Source organism: Eretmochelys imbricata, chromosome 5 (genome assembly GCF_965152235.1).
Source record: "Eretmochelys imbricata isolate rEreImb1 chromosome 5, rEreImb1.hap1, whole genome shotgun sequence".
NCBI lineage: Eukaryota > Metazoa > Chordata > Testudines > Cheloniidae > Eretmochelys > Eretmochelys imbricata.
The window spans coordinates 109220622-109236301 of record NC_135576.1 but is presented as its reverse complement, the minus strand read 5'-3'; the positions used below and the strand labels follow the sequence as shown (position 1 = coordinate 109236301).

The 15680-nt window shown below is 39.1% G+C and overlaps 1 protein-coding gene across 5 annotated transcripts in view; it reads left to right on the top strand.

Moving 5' to 3' along the window:
• The window catches only part of PSIP1 (PC4 and SRSF1 interacting protein 1), a 69522-nt gene that overhangs the window by 26269 nt on the left and 27573 nt on the right, over positions 1-15680 (top strand). For 4 of the 5 annotated variants that reach the window (XM_077817677.1, XM_077817675.1, XM_077817676.1 and 1 more), the window contains exons 6-8: positions 3231-3335; positions 5562-5624; positions 13157-13280. In XM_077817677.1, the coding sequence (XP_077673803.1) occupies positions 3231-3335; positions 5562-5624; positions 13157-13280 (292 nt within the window). The remainder of the gene's footprint in view (positions 1-3230; positions 3336-5561; positions 5625-13156; positions 13281-15680) is intronic. The other variant, XM_077817679.1, reaches the window with a different exon arrangement.

The window sequence follows — 15680 nt, the reverse complement described above, 5'->3', positions numbered from 1 at the left end:
AGACAGGCTGTCTGAGAAAAGCAGTATTGTTTGTTTGTTTATAAAAAAATACACAGAAGCACCCCTATGTATTTTACTGTTTAGTTGCAACTGTAGAAATCCTTTATGTTGAAGACCTAGCAAATGTGCCTCAGGTAGGAGTGATCTTGATGCACTTAGATAAGAATCTGGCTCCAAATTTTAATTGTGGTCTGTGGGCCAGACCTACATAGTTAGGGCCATATACATCAATGTAGGTACCCGATTTACATTCATAAGAATAGTAATTGTGCACAAACATATTGGAAGCAGAAAGCCTGCAAAAGAAGCAGTGATCTGCTGAATCTCTGGATTTAAAGGGAGCAATTAAGAAAAACCGAGACATTACTGAGAAGCTAAATTATTTCCTTTCGTCTTCCAACATCCTATGTAGTGAAGTTACCTGCTTCTTTCTAGTAATAATGATGGCATGCTATCAGATTGCAGTGTCAGAGATGCTGGAATAAATTAATCATAAATCACGAGGCCCAGACTATATATTCAGGAGTTCTAAAAGAGCTTAAATATGCAATCTCTATTGCATTTTTGAGGGATTTTAAGGGTATTAAATGCTGTAACTCTGTTTTTAAAAAAAGCTTTGGTGGTGACCTGAGGAATTACAGAGAAGTGGAACTTATAGAGAAGTAAATTGTACACCTGTGTCTGGCAAATTGCTGGAAATGATAATTAAAACTAGAATAATAAAACATGTGGAAGATCATGATATTATAGGGTCTAACAGCATGGTTTCTACAAAGGAAAATTCTCTTGCTAATCTGTTTAGAATTAGTTGAATGAATCAGTAAAATAATGGATATAGGAGTTGGTTGACATAATTTTAGACTTTCAAAAGGCCCTTGACAAGCCACTACTAAAGAAATTAAGTGGTCATGGGGGTCAGAAGCAAAGTATTATGGATCAAAAATTGGATAGAAAGCAATAGGACTGGTCAGTTTTCATCATGGGGAAAAAATTTAATACCTGCTTTTTTCACAGTTACATTCCAAGTCCAGTGGTGGTTAATATATTATTGTTAATATGGAAATGATTGCTAGTGAGGTAGCAACATTTGGAGGTAATTGAGTTACTTAGGTTAGAAAGACCAGAGAGGACTGTGAGGCACTCTGAAAAGACCTAAATTTTAAGTTAGATGACTGGGCAACATGGAGGTAAATGAAGTTTAGTGTCAGTAAATGCATAGTAGTGTTGCATACTGGAGGCAAAATCTTAAACTACTCTTTCACCTTACAAGGTTCTAAATTTAGCTGTATTAACTCAGGAAAGGAACCTGAACATTATTGTGGATTGTTCAGTGAAGAACTCTGCTCAGTGTAAAGCTGAAACATACTGTGTGCAGTACCAGTCACCACATCTCAAAAATATGGCAGAATTAGAGGCGGCTCAGAGAAGGGCAGGAACAATTAGATGCATGGAAATCTCTAATATGAAGAGGGATTGAAAAGATTGGGATTGGGATTTCATACTTTAAAAAAGGGACATGAATAAAATGGAACATGATAAAAGTATACAACAGAATAGAGAAGGTAAATCAGGAGCTTGTTCTTCGTGTCACATAACACAAGAACAAAGGATAATTGAGTTAAATTAAAAGGTGGGAAATTCACAACTGATGAAAGGAAATAGTTTTTCCACACACAAGTATGTTGATTAACGCGCATATTACCACAGGCTGTCATTGAGGTCAAAAACTTAGATTCAAAAAGATATTAGACATTTAGGTAGATAACAGAAATATCCAGAGTTCTTACGGTTAATGCTAAAATGAATTTTGGAAAGGATATAGATACTAAATCTCATGCTTCAGGGCTTAAGCCTGTCTCTGTTATCTCAAGATGAGAGGTAGGTTATGTCTACATTAGAGACCTTACAGTGGCACAGCTTTACCAATGCAGCTGCTCCACTGTAAGATCTCTCGTGTAGCTGCTCTGTGCCAATGGGAGAGAGCTCTCCCAGCGACATAACTAAACGACCTCCAATGGGTGGCGGCAGTTATGTCTGCAGGAGAAGCTCTCCCACCGACATAGCGCTGTGCACACTACCTTTTATGCTGGCAAAATGTATGTCACTGGGGTGGGGGGGTTTTCATACCCCTGAACGACACAAGTTTTGCTGACATAAGTGGTAGTGTAGGCCTGGCCTTAAAGTCGGTGGCAGATTAACCTACATCTGCATACTGTGGGATTTTTACACTTCCCTCTGAGGAATCTGATGCTGGCCACTTTCAGATCCATACTCCTGAGGGAATTATGCACCAAAAAGATTAAAATTATGTGCACAATATTTTAAAATTCTGCAAATTTTATTTGTCAATAAATAAATGTGGGTCCAGCATGGCAGTGGGGAGTACAGGCTACTGGCTGCACTGAGGTGGGAGATCACCCTGAAGCTCCCATCTTCCCCAGTACAGGGACTCAGCAGTGAGGCTGCACCTGACCCTGACACAGTGCAAGGGCTGGATCTGCCCCTCTGCACCAGGTGTGGGTGGGTGCGCGGGCAGGCTCAGTCCAGCAGGATCCAAGTGTGGAGGATCTTAGTGTGGGGGGATCCAGGTGTAGGGTGAGAAGTTTCTGTGTGGGGCAATCTGGGTGTGGGTGGCTCAGTGGGAGATCTGGACGCACAGGGGCTCATTGGGGGGGTTCTGGGGGCAGGGGCAATGGGACTCTGCAGGGGATCCAGGTGAAGGTGGTTGGGGGGGGTATCTGGGTGTGGGGAGATGGGGCTCGGTTTGGCAGGGGTCTGAGGGTAGGGCTTGTCAGAGTGAGGGTTTGATGGGCCTGCTTAACGGGGGAGTCCCAGCTGCTGCCAAGAGGATGCTGCATGCCTGGCTCCTACTTCCCCCCTTGGTTCCCCTGTTCCTTTTTCTTCCCCATCTCATCCCCCTTTCACACTACTCCCTTCCCTTCCCCTCCCCTCTCTCTCACATGCCTCTCCCCGTTCCACGTCCCCTTCCTTCCCCACTGCCTCTGTAAGGAATGATGGAGAGCAATGTTAACAAACAGCTTTGGGGTATGCTTCAAAAATGGAAGACTGTTACATACAGATTAAACTGACCTAGTTATTAAATTATTTCAACTAAAGGTGGAAAGCAATTTGATAGCAATGAGTCTGTTGCAGTTCATCTCCTGTCGGGTTCTTTTAGATCTCAGTTAATATAAATTGTGAAATTTAGCGACTTTGGTTTTTCTATTTAGTTATCTGCTAAACAGGATAATTTACCCACTGAAGTTGAAACAGAAGAAAAAGAGATGGATGCTGCAAAGGAAGATGATGTCCCTTCAGAAAAACCCAGTAGTGAAGTATGTGGGATGTTTTTCTTTCTGCCTCAAGCAGATGTTTGAAATACTACATGCAAATTTTTCCTTCTTCATACACATTTATTTTAGGCCCTAATACAGGCTTAAATATTTCCAGAGTCTATAGTAAATTAAATGAATAAGGAAACTAAAATATTCATTTGTAACTAGTGCTGCTTTGAAAACAGGAATTCCATTTTACAAAAAATTGAGGTTTTAACGTTTAGTTTTGTTTCAGTATAGAAGGAAACCAAGACCTCTTGAAATACTTCATGAAAAAAAGAGAGAGAGAGAGAGAGACTCACACATATATCACTTCAGAATAGCCAGTAGTCAGATGGCTAGGGCACTCACCTGGGATGTGGGACATCCACGTTGAAGTTCCCGCTCCTTCTGATTTGGGATTTGAACCTGGTTCTCCTGCAGTCCACTAGGCTGTCAGCTGTTTTGAGGCCTTGATTTGACCAGAAATTTCATATGGGGTCTGAGAAATCTTCCTGGCAAAACTTTCATCAAAACATAAGCTGCTTTCGAAATTTCTGTTTGGACAAATCGATATTTTCCAAAAAAACCACTTAATTGAAAAGTTCCTGGCCAGCTCTAATTATGGCATCCTTTTTAAACATCTCACATTTTTAGTGAATACATCAAAAAGAAACACAATGAAGCAGCCATTATTATTTGTCTTTTGTGACGCTCAGATTACAAGGAACAAACATGTCATAAATGAGGTCTTGATATATTTTGATGTACTGATGAAATATATTCAGTAACTTGATTTTTTTAACCTGTTAAATTTAAATTCAGAGTTCCTGCTCATTCTTATCTGGATTATTGAACACGAGCTGAAGTTCACTTTGCTTTTTTATTTGTTTACATTTTTTTTTTTTTTTTTTTACAAAATTTAAATCAAGAAAAATACAAAATGTTTTGAGTAGCTCGTGGAGGAAATGTGAGAGGTGCATGTGTGTCAAAGGGCAGGAGGGGGTTCAGAGGGCCATGGCAGCGGTGAGGGGTCTTGACTGGAAGTGCAGGGCTTTTCCTGATCATCAGGCAGCTTTAGCCCCAGGAGGCTTCTTTTTACTCAGCAGCTCTGGCCTGTGGATGGCTGCAGTTGTGGGCAAACTGCACAGTGGATCCCCCTGCTGGGCTCCTTGTGGCTGCAGGTTTTGCAGCTACTGTGAATCGTGTGTGTCTTTTCAGAAGAAATGAGCTCTGGTGGTGTGGTATGAAACCTTGCATATTCACCTCACTTGTGCAGCTCAGCACAAGCTGAAAGCTAGGCATATCAGAAAGCCAGCTGTATACTAAATGAATACAATGACAAGCTGTGTGACACAACACATTGCTAAATAAAACTACAGTGCTGGCATCGTCAGCCAAATGTTATTCACCATTATGGCTGAAAGTGGCTAGGAGATTGTATTTTGTTCCTTGGTCATTTTCTGACTCCCTGCAGATAATGTGATGACTGTTAGTTTAAAACTGAGACTTTTTTTTTTAAAAAGTTTTTGGCTTAACAAGTGCAGTAGTATGTGTACCACAGTTTGAGAATACTAAATTCTGAAGAAAGTCAACAATTTAATACTGTACTACAAAGATATATTGATAAGTCTAAATGTACATATTCTAAATCTGTTGCAGTCACTAACAATAATCATCTGACCATGTCTCGGGAGTGGCTTAAAATATAAGGTCAAGTTCTGCTTAAATGTTTATATAACTGATTTGAAGTCACTGGGAGTTCAGAACGTGTATCTGAGCGCAAACTTTGGCCCTTAATTATTAGAGTAAATATCAAGCCACCTATACAAATTGGATAAAGTTAATTAAGCTAGTGTATGTATCTCACTTAATACATATTGGGAAACAAACTCATTAGAAACTGCATATACTGGATGTGACTTGATGAGTTCAATAAAATATGGCTATATGTATTAAACAAAATACTAATTAGTATTTAATTTGCAATTTACTAAAGTCCAGAACAAGCTATTATACCTTTATCTGTCTCTTTGAAGAAGTGTCACTGATTCTTAATCCTCTACTACAGTTTTAGAAAGAAACTTCAATTGCTTAATATTGATACTTGATAACAGATACCTTCATGTGTGCATAGTCTTTTGCTAAAATATATATTAAAAGCTATGATAAAATTGTCCTTCAAGCATCATAATAACTTAAACTAACTCTTATGTTTTGTTAACATTCTAAGTATTACTTTTTCAGGGTGTGGTGAAAGCTAATGATGTACCTGTTCCTAAAGTTGCTAGAAGAGGGAGAAAAAGAAAGGTAACAATATACTTACTTTTCTTTACCTTATCAATCATTTTGTGATGATGGCTTTCCTATTTGATTCTCACATTTTTTCAGCAACAAATTATACTCCAATCACAATTAATCTTCACTTGATTTTTGAATAAATTCAGAACTGCGCTGCAGTATATCAACAATTCATTCATTCACTTAATAAATCCCTTTTGAATACAATGAAAATGCCAGTAAATCCCATAGTGCAGAAAAGCCCACTTTCATTGGAACCTTACACAAAAACAGTGTACCAAATTCAAGTGTTTTAGAACTAGGAAATGTCTTCAATATGATTCTCTCTGAAATTGACATAGATCAGAGAAAGCAAGAGAGATGAGACTGACTAATCTTTTGCTACATTGTGGCATCTTTATTATAGTGGCATGGCAGTGCTACTGTGGTTAAGGTTGCGTCATGACTTCTGGATTAGGGTTAGCAACCCAAATTTGGGGTCATTTGAGCCAGGAATTGTGGAGATACAAGTCCAGAGGTACCAGCCATTTTTCAGAAAGTTTCTAGTGGGCCTTTTTTTTGCGTATAGCTAACAATCAAAATGTCTAAATGCTCTCAGTGAGTGCCATGCACTACCTTTGATAAAAACTGATCAACTAAGTCTTTGGGGAACCCAAATTGTGAACAGTATTGAAGAATGTGTTCACATATTTGCTTGCCCTGGAAGAATTACAGTGCACACTTGCCAACAAAGAGAAAATAAATGAGAGGGTGTCTGTGCAGCCACTTTATGCTTGCGTGGGTAGTTGGAGGGATTGTGTTGATGCTGTTTTCCTTGATGAACACACTGCCACTGATGTTTTTAGTCTTATGGGAGGAAAAGGAAGAGATGCATGTGTACCTTCAAGATGCATTAGGCATTATTTCTGTGCAGAACTGTGTAGGTTATGTTAGTAGCAGGGCATAAGGCTTTTATTACAAAGGATATTGTCAACAATTAGGTGGAATGTGGAAGAATTCTAATGTTTTAAAGATGGTTAAGTGAAAGTGTAGGTTGAGATGGTATCCTATAAGTGTTAAGGGAGTTGTAAAAGTCTGTGAATTAGGTCTTAAATTGTATACATGGTATTTTTTCTGGGGAGTTGGCTAAGTGTGTGAGTGTATGCTAGGATCTGGAACCTCCTGATCTTACATGAGTGTGTGCATATTAGGCATTGCTCAAAGAGGGCATGGGCAATCTCTTCCTTTTTTTTTTTTTTTTTTTTTTTTTTTGCTCCTTTAATAATGTGAAGTGGAAAGATGGAATCCTATGAGTGAGAGTGAATGGATTGTAAAAGGTGGGGAAGAGCTTGTACGTTTCAGCAGCTGCAGGGTTGGCAGAATATCAGTATGTGTGTTAATTGGGCATTACTGAAAGAGGACAGAGTTCAGTTTGCATGGGCAACCTTAACTGCATTTCCTGGTTTTCAGAAGGATGAGTTTTACTCAACTCAATGTTCTACAAGGAGACAACATACCACGAAACAACTTTAACTCTGTGTTAAATGCATTAATATAGTTTTTTGTCATTAGAATTCATATTGGTGAGCATTTATTTGTACAGATAGTCCAGATAAAGTCAATGAGCAGTGAGCAGTCACCAATAAAAGGAAGGGTTTGACAATCTGGTTGAAAACTTGAGCCTCACAATTTTTGTTTTTACGTGATGGAATGCCACTAATTTCTCTGAAATCTCCTCCCCTATTTTACTGTTTTCTTCATCTCTGTTTCACCAAAGATTGTTCTGATGCTAATACTTAATAGCTTCATGTAAGTAGGTGCCATTTCTCTACTCTCTTTCACAAATTAACTGATCTGTCATGCTTTTAAAGATTTGTTAAGTTATTCCATAAAAGAGTGTCTGTTCTATGCGCTAGGTGCTTGTTGACATGTTTACAGTCTTTGTAAATTGAGGATTTTGAACTTCGCTGTTCAAAACAGGTTGTTGAGCAGTTTTGTGCTTTAATTCTGCATAGTATAAGCCAGGGGTGGCCAACCTAAGCCTGAGAAGGAGCCAGAATTTACCAGTGTACGTTGCCAAAGAGCCACAGTAATATGTCAGCAGCCCCCCATCAGAACCTTCCCTGCCTGACCCCCCTCCCCCCGGGCCCTCAGCTCCTCCCTCCCCATGCCTTCTGCATACCACAATCAGCTGTTTCACATGTGCAGGAGGCGAGGCGGGAGGCTGAGTATTGAGGGCATAGCATGCTCGGGAGAAAGGGCAGGGGCCTTGAGGAAGGGGTAGGGTTGGGGGCATGGCCTGGGGCAAGGCAAGGGGTTGAGCAGTGAGCATCCCCCGGCACATTGGAAAGTTAGCATCTGTAGCTTCAGCTCCTGTGCAAGGAGCCACATATTAACCTCTGAAGAGCCACATGCGGCTCCGGAGCCACAGGTTGGCCACCTCTGGTGTAAGCTGTGTCCAATTTGATTTTAGAAGTTCGGCTCTTTTGCATGTGTGGAGTAACCAAGAACAGGAAGGTAAAAATGTTTACAGTGCCAAAAATGTGGTAGGCACTTCACACAACACACTGTCAATTTCCTTACCATCTAACTTTAGACAGTGAAGGGTTACAGTAATGAAAATAATATTTTCAGTTAGTTCTGCAAATGCTCTATTTTTTTATTCTTTATACGGGTCGAGTATAACACTAGTTGTATAATACTGTCTATTATAAAACTTCTGTTCCTGAAAAAAACAAACCTGGGAAATTACATTCCCGACTTTTTAAAAGTGTATTTAAGGTTGTATTAAGTCAGGCCCTCCAAAGTTATATCGCATAATTAAGGTTGTCTGTGCGAGTGTCTCTTCTTAGGGTATTTCTCCAATGCGCGCCAAAAAAAAAAGTATATTCTTAACTCAGGTTATAATAGCAGTGAAGACATGGCAACTCTGCTTTTAACTCCGGCTTTAACTTGAACTGTTAACTTGGCTTTTAACGTAGTTTGTGTCATCTTTGCTATTTTAATCCAAGTTATCTAACTCATGTAGCTAATTGAAGTTGAGAACACGTTTTATCTGCAATATAGATAGTCTTTGAGAGCGCGACTTTGTGGTACAGCTGTAAAACTACTTAAATAAGGGCTTAAACCTGAAAGAGCATTACTGCACAAGCAGGGAGCTTCAGTCATGAGTGCTTATGACTAGCTCTGTTTTCCTCTGCTCCTTATTATTCCTTGTCTCTATCAGTGTTTTTAAAAGGCACTTCCCTGTCTCTTCAAAGGGGCAGATCGCAAACTGGGTCAGGAGCAAAAAACTGTAGCAGCAGTGTCTTTACATCTGTGAGGCTATGTAGCCCAATAGATTGAAGGATGCTCTGTCATTTCTGAGGTTGTTAGTTTGTCTTCAGTAATATGCCTTTGTGTATTGTGACCAGAGAAGCCCTCCAAAAGAGGAAGACAGAAAAAAGGAGGACTGAGAACAGAGAGCTTTCTTCCAAAGTTTAAGCCTTCCAAATCAACCTAAAAAACCTCACATCAGACAGATGGGCTCACAAAAGCATGAGGGTCTTTTCATAAGTTTTCAAGTTCCCCTATCATCTTCCATCCTGTCACCCATGCTTCCTCTGAACCAGTTTAAAAAAAGAAAAGAAAAGCACTGAAGGATAGCATTGCCAGTCTTAGTTCACCAGAAAACATTGCTCCTTTTTCCTGAGAAATTCTTTTTTAGATCTTCATTCAAGAGTCTTCTTGGTATGAAAGAGAACAGACTAGTTTGTGCCAGTGCCGGTTCTGTCTAGGCTGATTAACAGTGTGCAAGGCCCATTTCTTCATGGAGCCCAGGCCTTTCTGATACAGAGATGTCTCAAACAATTTTCCTCAGAATTTTCATTGTCCTACCAATTCCATGCACCAGTTTGCCTGTACCGCCAATGCTACATACATTTTGCAACGTTGCATTACCAGTTCCTAGTAGTACTGTTTGCTTCTCTCATGATCCTCATTTTCTCACAACTCTTCTGGTAACTCTGAAGACCCACCTACAACAGGTGACTTGTTGGTACCCATCCGAGATATAACCTGTCAATATGTAAAGATACTTCCCACTGCTCGAGTTCCACAGCTGCCTCATCTATTTTCAGAGGAGCTCCTTAGTACCTCCACAGGATGTGTTCTCCCTCTGGGTATTCTATTAGACATTCATGATTCTAATTGCCCAGGGAAAGGTTTCACAATTTCTTTTTCTGATTGGGACTGCTCTAGTGGTTCCATTCACTTTGTATGACTATGACCAAAAGTAGAAACTTTTCTATGGTGGGGATGCACTTCTCTCCAAATTTTCCTTTTTAGTAATGGACTTTCCAGAATCAGGAAGCAGATTATCTTCTGTATCACCTGAAAAAACTCAGATAGGCCCCATTTAGGTCAGGCAAATGGTTGTCCCATGAAGTTAATCACAGCAACTTCCTAGAATTACAAACCCTTAAGAAGGTGGTTCTAACTTTCTCTTCTTAAGACTCCCTCTGGATTTAGCTGCTGTTTAATTGAAAAGCAACAATTGGATTTCTGTGGCATACTGACACTTCAGGCTGGAACAAAAAAGTAAAGTTAAAAATCCTGAATAAAATAAGGGAAGCTCTCTTGCTACTGGAGCGGGAAGTTTTGTAGATTACCTACTGTATGTTTTCAGTAGTGTCTACTGGGTGCTTTCCAAGCCCTCATTAGGTGCAGTCCCTTATGTAAGGAGCTTGCAACATAAGTGGTTTTAATCATTAGATGCTTTATGTTTAAGCAGAAAATCAGCCTTTGTATCCAATGATTAAACACATGGTGATTGGACGCATAAGAATAAAAACTAAATCATTGAGTCCAAAAGTAGTTAACAGAAATGAAGTGGTCTAAACACGGAGAGTGTCTCTGATTCCTGCAGCTGTCTTTTGAGCATTCTTGAACCTCTTGGTCTCGGGGGAACTTCTAGTCCAGGAGCCCCTCAAATTCCCAGACCTACAGCACCTGAGGCACTTGGCCTGGAACCTGGGATATTTTGCTTTCTAGAGAATGAATAGACTTATTACTTGTATTTTGAAACTGTCCATAAATCCATTCTGAGAACTTGGTACTCTTGATGCATTTGAAAGAACAAAAATCCAATTGTTTCTGACAACCAGAGCTATATAACATGGAGTTTCTTCTAGACGGGGCTCTTGATTGGATATGAGTCCTACCTTCCTGAAAGTCCAAGTCTCACTGTTTAGCAGCTTTGTGGTATATTCCTTTCACTTCTAGCCTCACACTTCCTAATCCTTTAAACCTGCATCTCTTCAGAGATAACATCTGGAGTCTGTTTGTATTATTTGATGTTTCAAATAATCGCTGAACTTGTTTTTTTAATATATGGTGGAGTCTTCCCCATATTTCCTGTTAAAATGTTTTTCTATTAGTAGTTACATCAGTGAGGAGCGTTAATAAATTTGAAGGCCTTATTCATCTGGAATCCTTACATGCAACTTTTTCCAGATGTGATTCTTAGGCCTTCTCCAAAATTTTCTCTCTCCCAAAATTATGGTTTAAATTTGAACCAATTTATTTAAACATAAGAATGGCTAAACTGAGTCAGACCAATAGTCCATCTAGCCCAATGTCTTCTGATAGTGAGGAATGAACAGAACAAGGCAATTATTGAGTTACCCATCCCCTATCATCCAGTGCTAGCTTCTGGAGGTCAGTTGTTTATGGACACCCAGAGCATAAGGTTGCATCTCTGACCATCTTGGCTAATAGCAATTAATGGACCTATCCTCCATGAATGTATCAAATTCTTTTTAAAACCCAGTTATACTTCTGGCTTTCACAACATCCCCTGGCAACAAGTTCTACACGTTGTGCATTGTGTGAAGAAGTACTTCCTTATGTTTTTTTAAACCTGCTGCCTATTAGTTTCATTAGGTGACCTGCTATTCTGGTGTTGTGTTGTGGTGTTCGTCTTCCTTGTATTTTAAGCCCTTCCACGCAAAGAGATAGGTTGCAAACTTAGATATAGTCATGACTGACCATCGTTTTACACAAAACTAATCTTTGAAGAAAATCAGGTACAATTTTAAGATTAGGTGGTTGACCTAAGAAGGTTACAATGCGTCCCTATCCACTATTTCCAGATGGATACATTGAGGAATTTCTCAGCTCTATAAATTGTTCATCAGAGATTTCCTTCCTTCTGTGAGGGCTCACTTAGTCAGGCATGTGGCCTTTAGAACGAACAAACAACTCTTATTTGAGGTTGTTCTTCCTCTTGGTTCTGTTTTCTTGCTATTTTAAGTTTCCTTCCTATTTGTGGAGATTTGTTTTACAACTGATTACATCCTAGCTGTAAATGGATTATAGAGCACCAGGTTTCCACAAAGGAGAAAAGTAAAATCTACCTACCTATCTGTAACTTTCTTCCTCTGAAATGGACTCCTTGTGCTCCCTGAGACTCCATCCAGGGCATCCTAACTTGCATTAAGTTCCAGCTGGAGGGGGTATTCCCTTTGCGCAAATGCCCCATAAAGATGAAAAAGACAGAGAGAGATGGAGAAATCCTGGGTTTCCCTTATATTAGGATCTTCCTTTGCCATAAATCTTTATTTTCATTTGTTTTATATAATTAATAAGTAGATAGATTTACCATATCAAGGCAGGATACATTGATGTTTATTAATCCAAATTTATAGATTATCTTCTCAATTTGGGCTGTTGGGGAACTAGGGAGGCATTTAAGGGAGAATTAATTACAGAGTTGTAATGGATCACAGAGCACTGGGTACCCACTTCAGAGAAGAATAAGAGGTAAAGTTCAGATACCTACCCATAATTTTTTCTTCTGAGTTCCAAAAGCAGTCTTTAACTGTAAAAGAATGTATATTGTAAATAATCTTTCAAAGACTTAATTTTTACAGATTGAGTCTAGTTTCTTTTTCCAGAACAGTTCAGTTGCTCTGAAATTATCTGAGCATGTGTGATACAGTGGCTAATGTTCTGTGTGTGTGCATACATGTGTAGCTTTTGTTTAAATCTGAAAATGGTTGTTGCGTGGTCTGGTAACTATTTTAAGTGTAGCCTCAATTGTTAAAACTTATAATAAAGTGTTTTCAGATGATACCCAGTTTGTGCATGTCTGTCATAGTTGAAATAACATTAACAGTTTCTGCATTTGTAGCTTCTTTGAGTGGCGTGTATATATTATGTCTGCACAGAAACGAGGGCTGGTCTACACGGAGGCTGTAAGTTGATGTAGGTTAGCTACTTCAGTTATGTAAGTTATGTTGACTTCATTTACATAACTTAGGTCGATTTACAGCAGTGTTTACACTGTGCTGTGTCAGCTTACCTTCTGCTTCTTGGGGAGGGGGAGTAGAGCCCTCGACCAGAGAGTGTTCAGCTATTGACTTAGCTTGTCTTCACCAGACCCGCTAATTGGACACCCCTGCATCGATCGCAGCAGTGTCAATTTAGCCATAACTATAAACAAGCCCTGAGACGGAGTTGGAAGAACAGGGGTGAAGGGAGATGATCATTTTTAATTATATGAATTGTATCCTTTAAAACAGTCTGAAAAACAAGCAGAATCTGAGGAGGCAGCAGTAGCAGTGGCAACAGCTACAACAGTGGCAGCAGCAACAACTGCAGTAGTTGTGGCTCCTAAAGTAAGCCCTAAAAGAGGAAGACCAGCAGGTAACTTCACCATGAGTCTGACTTAATTTTTTTTCTCATTTAATTTTTTTAAATGGAGAATGAAAGAATTTACTTCTGTAGACACCAAGTATTACAACGCATTTGCTCTCTAAGGCTATGTCTACACTAGAGCATACAGCTGTACCAGTGCAGCTGCACCGCTGTAAGATCTCTCATGTATCCACTCTAGGCTCAAAGGAGAGTGCTCTCCCGTTGACATAAGTAATCCACCCCCAAAGAGCAGAGTGATAAACTGTGTTGGCGGGAGAAGCTCTCCATTCGACATAGCACTGTGCACACTACCGCTTATGCTAGCATAATTTATGTCACTTGGGGCGGGGGGAAGAGGTTGAAATATTCACGCCACTGAGCAACATAAGTGGTAATGTAGACCTAGCCTAATGCTAAAGGTGACCTCAAAGTATAAAACAGCTTAGTTGTAGGGTTGTGTGCTGAATGTCCCAAATATCAAACTGTGACGTGGTCAGCATGTAAGAGTTTCAACTATTAAACTTTCTGACATGTCCTCTGAATTAATATTTTTATTATATTGTGATACAAATATCACCCTCACCATGCTGTTGATGTCATAACTATTGCAGAACCCTGCTTGTCTATAGAGTATATGGTAAGAGCTAGTTATTGCCGTGTGGCATAGCGCTACAAAGATTTATATGTTATCACGAAGATTATAAACCTGATGCTTTAAAAACCTGTTGCAAAAGCTTATGGGCTAGTTAAAAAAAATAAAAGATTGGGGATCTGTGTTCAGTTGTGAGAATACTAGCATAAGGTATACTGAGGTGCCACTTGGAGCAGGATCTGGTGTCTCTGTGACTCCAGAAGAAGACATGTAACAAACTAAATATCTACCTGGAATGATTTGCCATCAGTGCAATAGTACAATTGTTTCATATCATGCGCCACTCTGAGGATAAATATACTAAAGATTGTGAAGTGCTTTAATAGCTACTTATGAAAAATGCTATATAAGAGATAGGTATTATTATACAGGACAGCAAGCAAATGTTTCTAATGTTATTACTGCAGATTCTTTAATATGCCTATTCATAGAATATCAGGGTTGAAAGGGACCTCAGGATGTCATCTAGTCCAACCCCCTGCTCAGTGCAGGACCAGTCCCCAATTTTTGCCCCAGATCCCTAAATGACCCCCTCAAGGATTGAACTCACAACCCTGGGTTTAGTAGGCCAATGCTCAAACCACTGATGCTATTAATCAAAGCATGTATATTTGTGGCTGCTAGATATATTTCACCTTTCATTAAAGTTCACCAGGCTTTATTATGCTTGGAAAAAGGAACACTTGTATTATATCTTAAATGTTATAAATTACCAAACTGAAAAAAAATACAAAAAACAGTATGAATGAATACTTAGGACTTGTCAGTTGCCATCAGTAAAGATACATTTATATTTATAGTAAAGGTTTTCAGAGACAAAACTGAAACAAACCAAAGATGGGGAATCAAAAATAAAGGTTAGGAGATAAGGAAGAGTGATGTGCAAAAGCATCTCAGACATAGTAGGGCGCTGCATGTGTAATTCTGTTCTGTATAGGTTGTTATAGCACACTCATAATCATAGTGTCTGAGCATCTTTGAGTAGTGAATTAAGCAGCGTGACTAATTATCTGTCATGAATGTGGTCTCTCATTTTCTCTCCCAAAGGAGCAGTAGATGAAATGAAGTGTTTGGTTTTTATTTTGAATTTTTTTTTATAATGTGCACGCACACACAGATTGCTATATGTTAGGGAAAGCAAAGTCAAGCAAATGTGCCTTGTACTAAGATCAGAAGTTGTTGAAATTTGTGATGGTCCTTTGTTCCTATGGGAGTTCATTCTGTGGTGTTGGGCAAGCCCTTGAGAAAGCTCTGTCTCCTTCACAGACAAGCTTTATTTTTTCATTATGTAGGTGGTAATTTCTTTGTGCAGCTTTGATAAGAATGTTCCTGGAATAAAGCATTCATTTCTGGACACCTGAACACAAGAAAACCTGTAGGGAGCTCAGAGAAGAGTAAGAAAACAATTGAGGGACTGGAGGGATTTTTTTTGAGGAAGATTAAAAGCAGTGAATGTTGTGAAAAGTTGGTAAACAAGTGAAAGGGAGAACAGATCTATATATGAAATGTATGTAATATGAAAAATATTGCTAACAATTCTGCTCTGTTTTTGAAAATAGCAAGATGTAATGTACTGTAGTTTTTAATTTGTGAAAAGTCATAAGTACTGTGTAAATATACGTGTAAGTAAAAGCTCTTTAAAATTCACTGTTTAATACTACTGCATGAGAAAATAGTTTTTTGAGCAATTATGTAAACCATAGTAGCCTGTAGTGTGGACAACAGATAAGTTGCTTCTGATACTCATGTTTTCATAA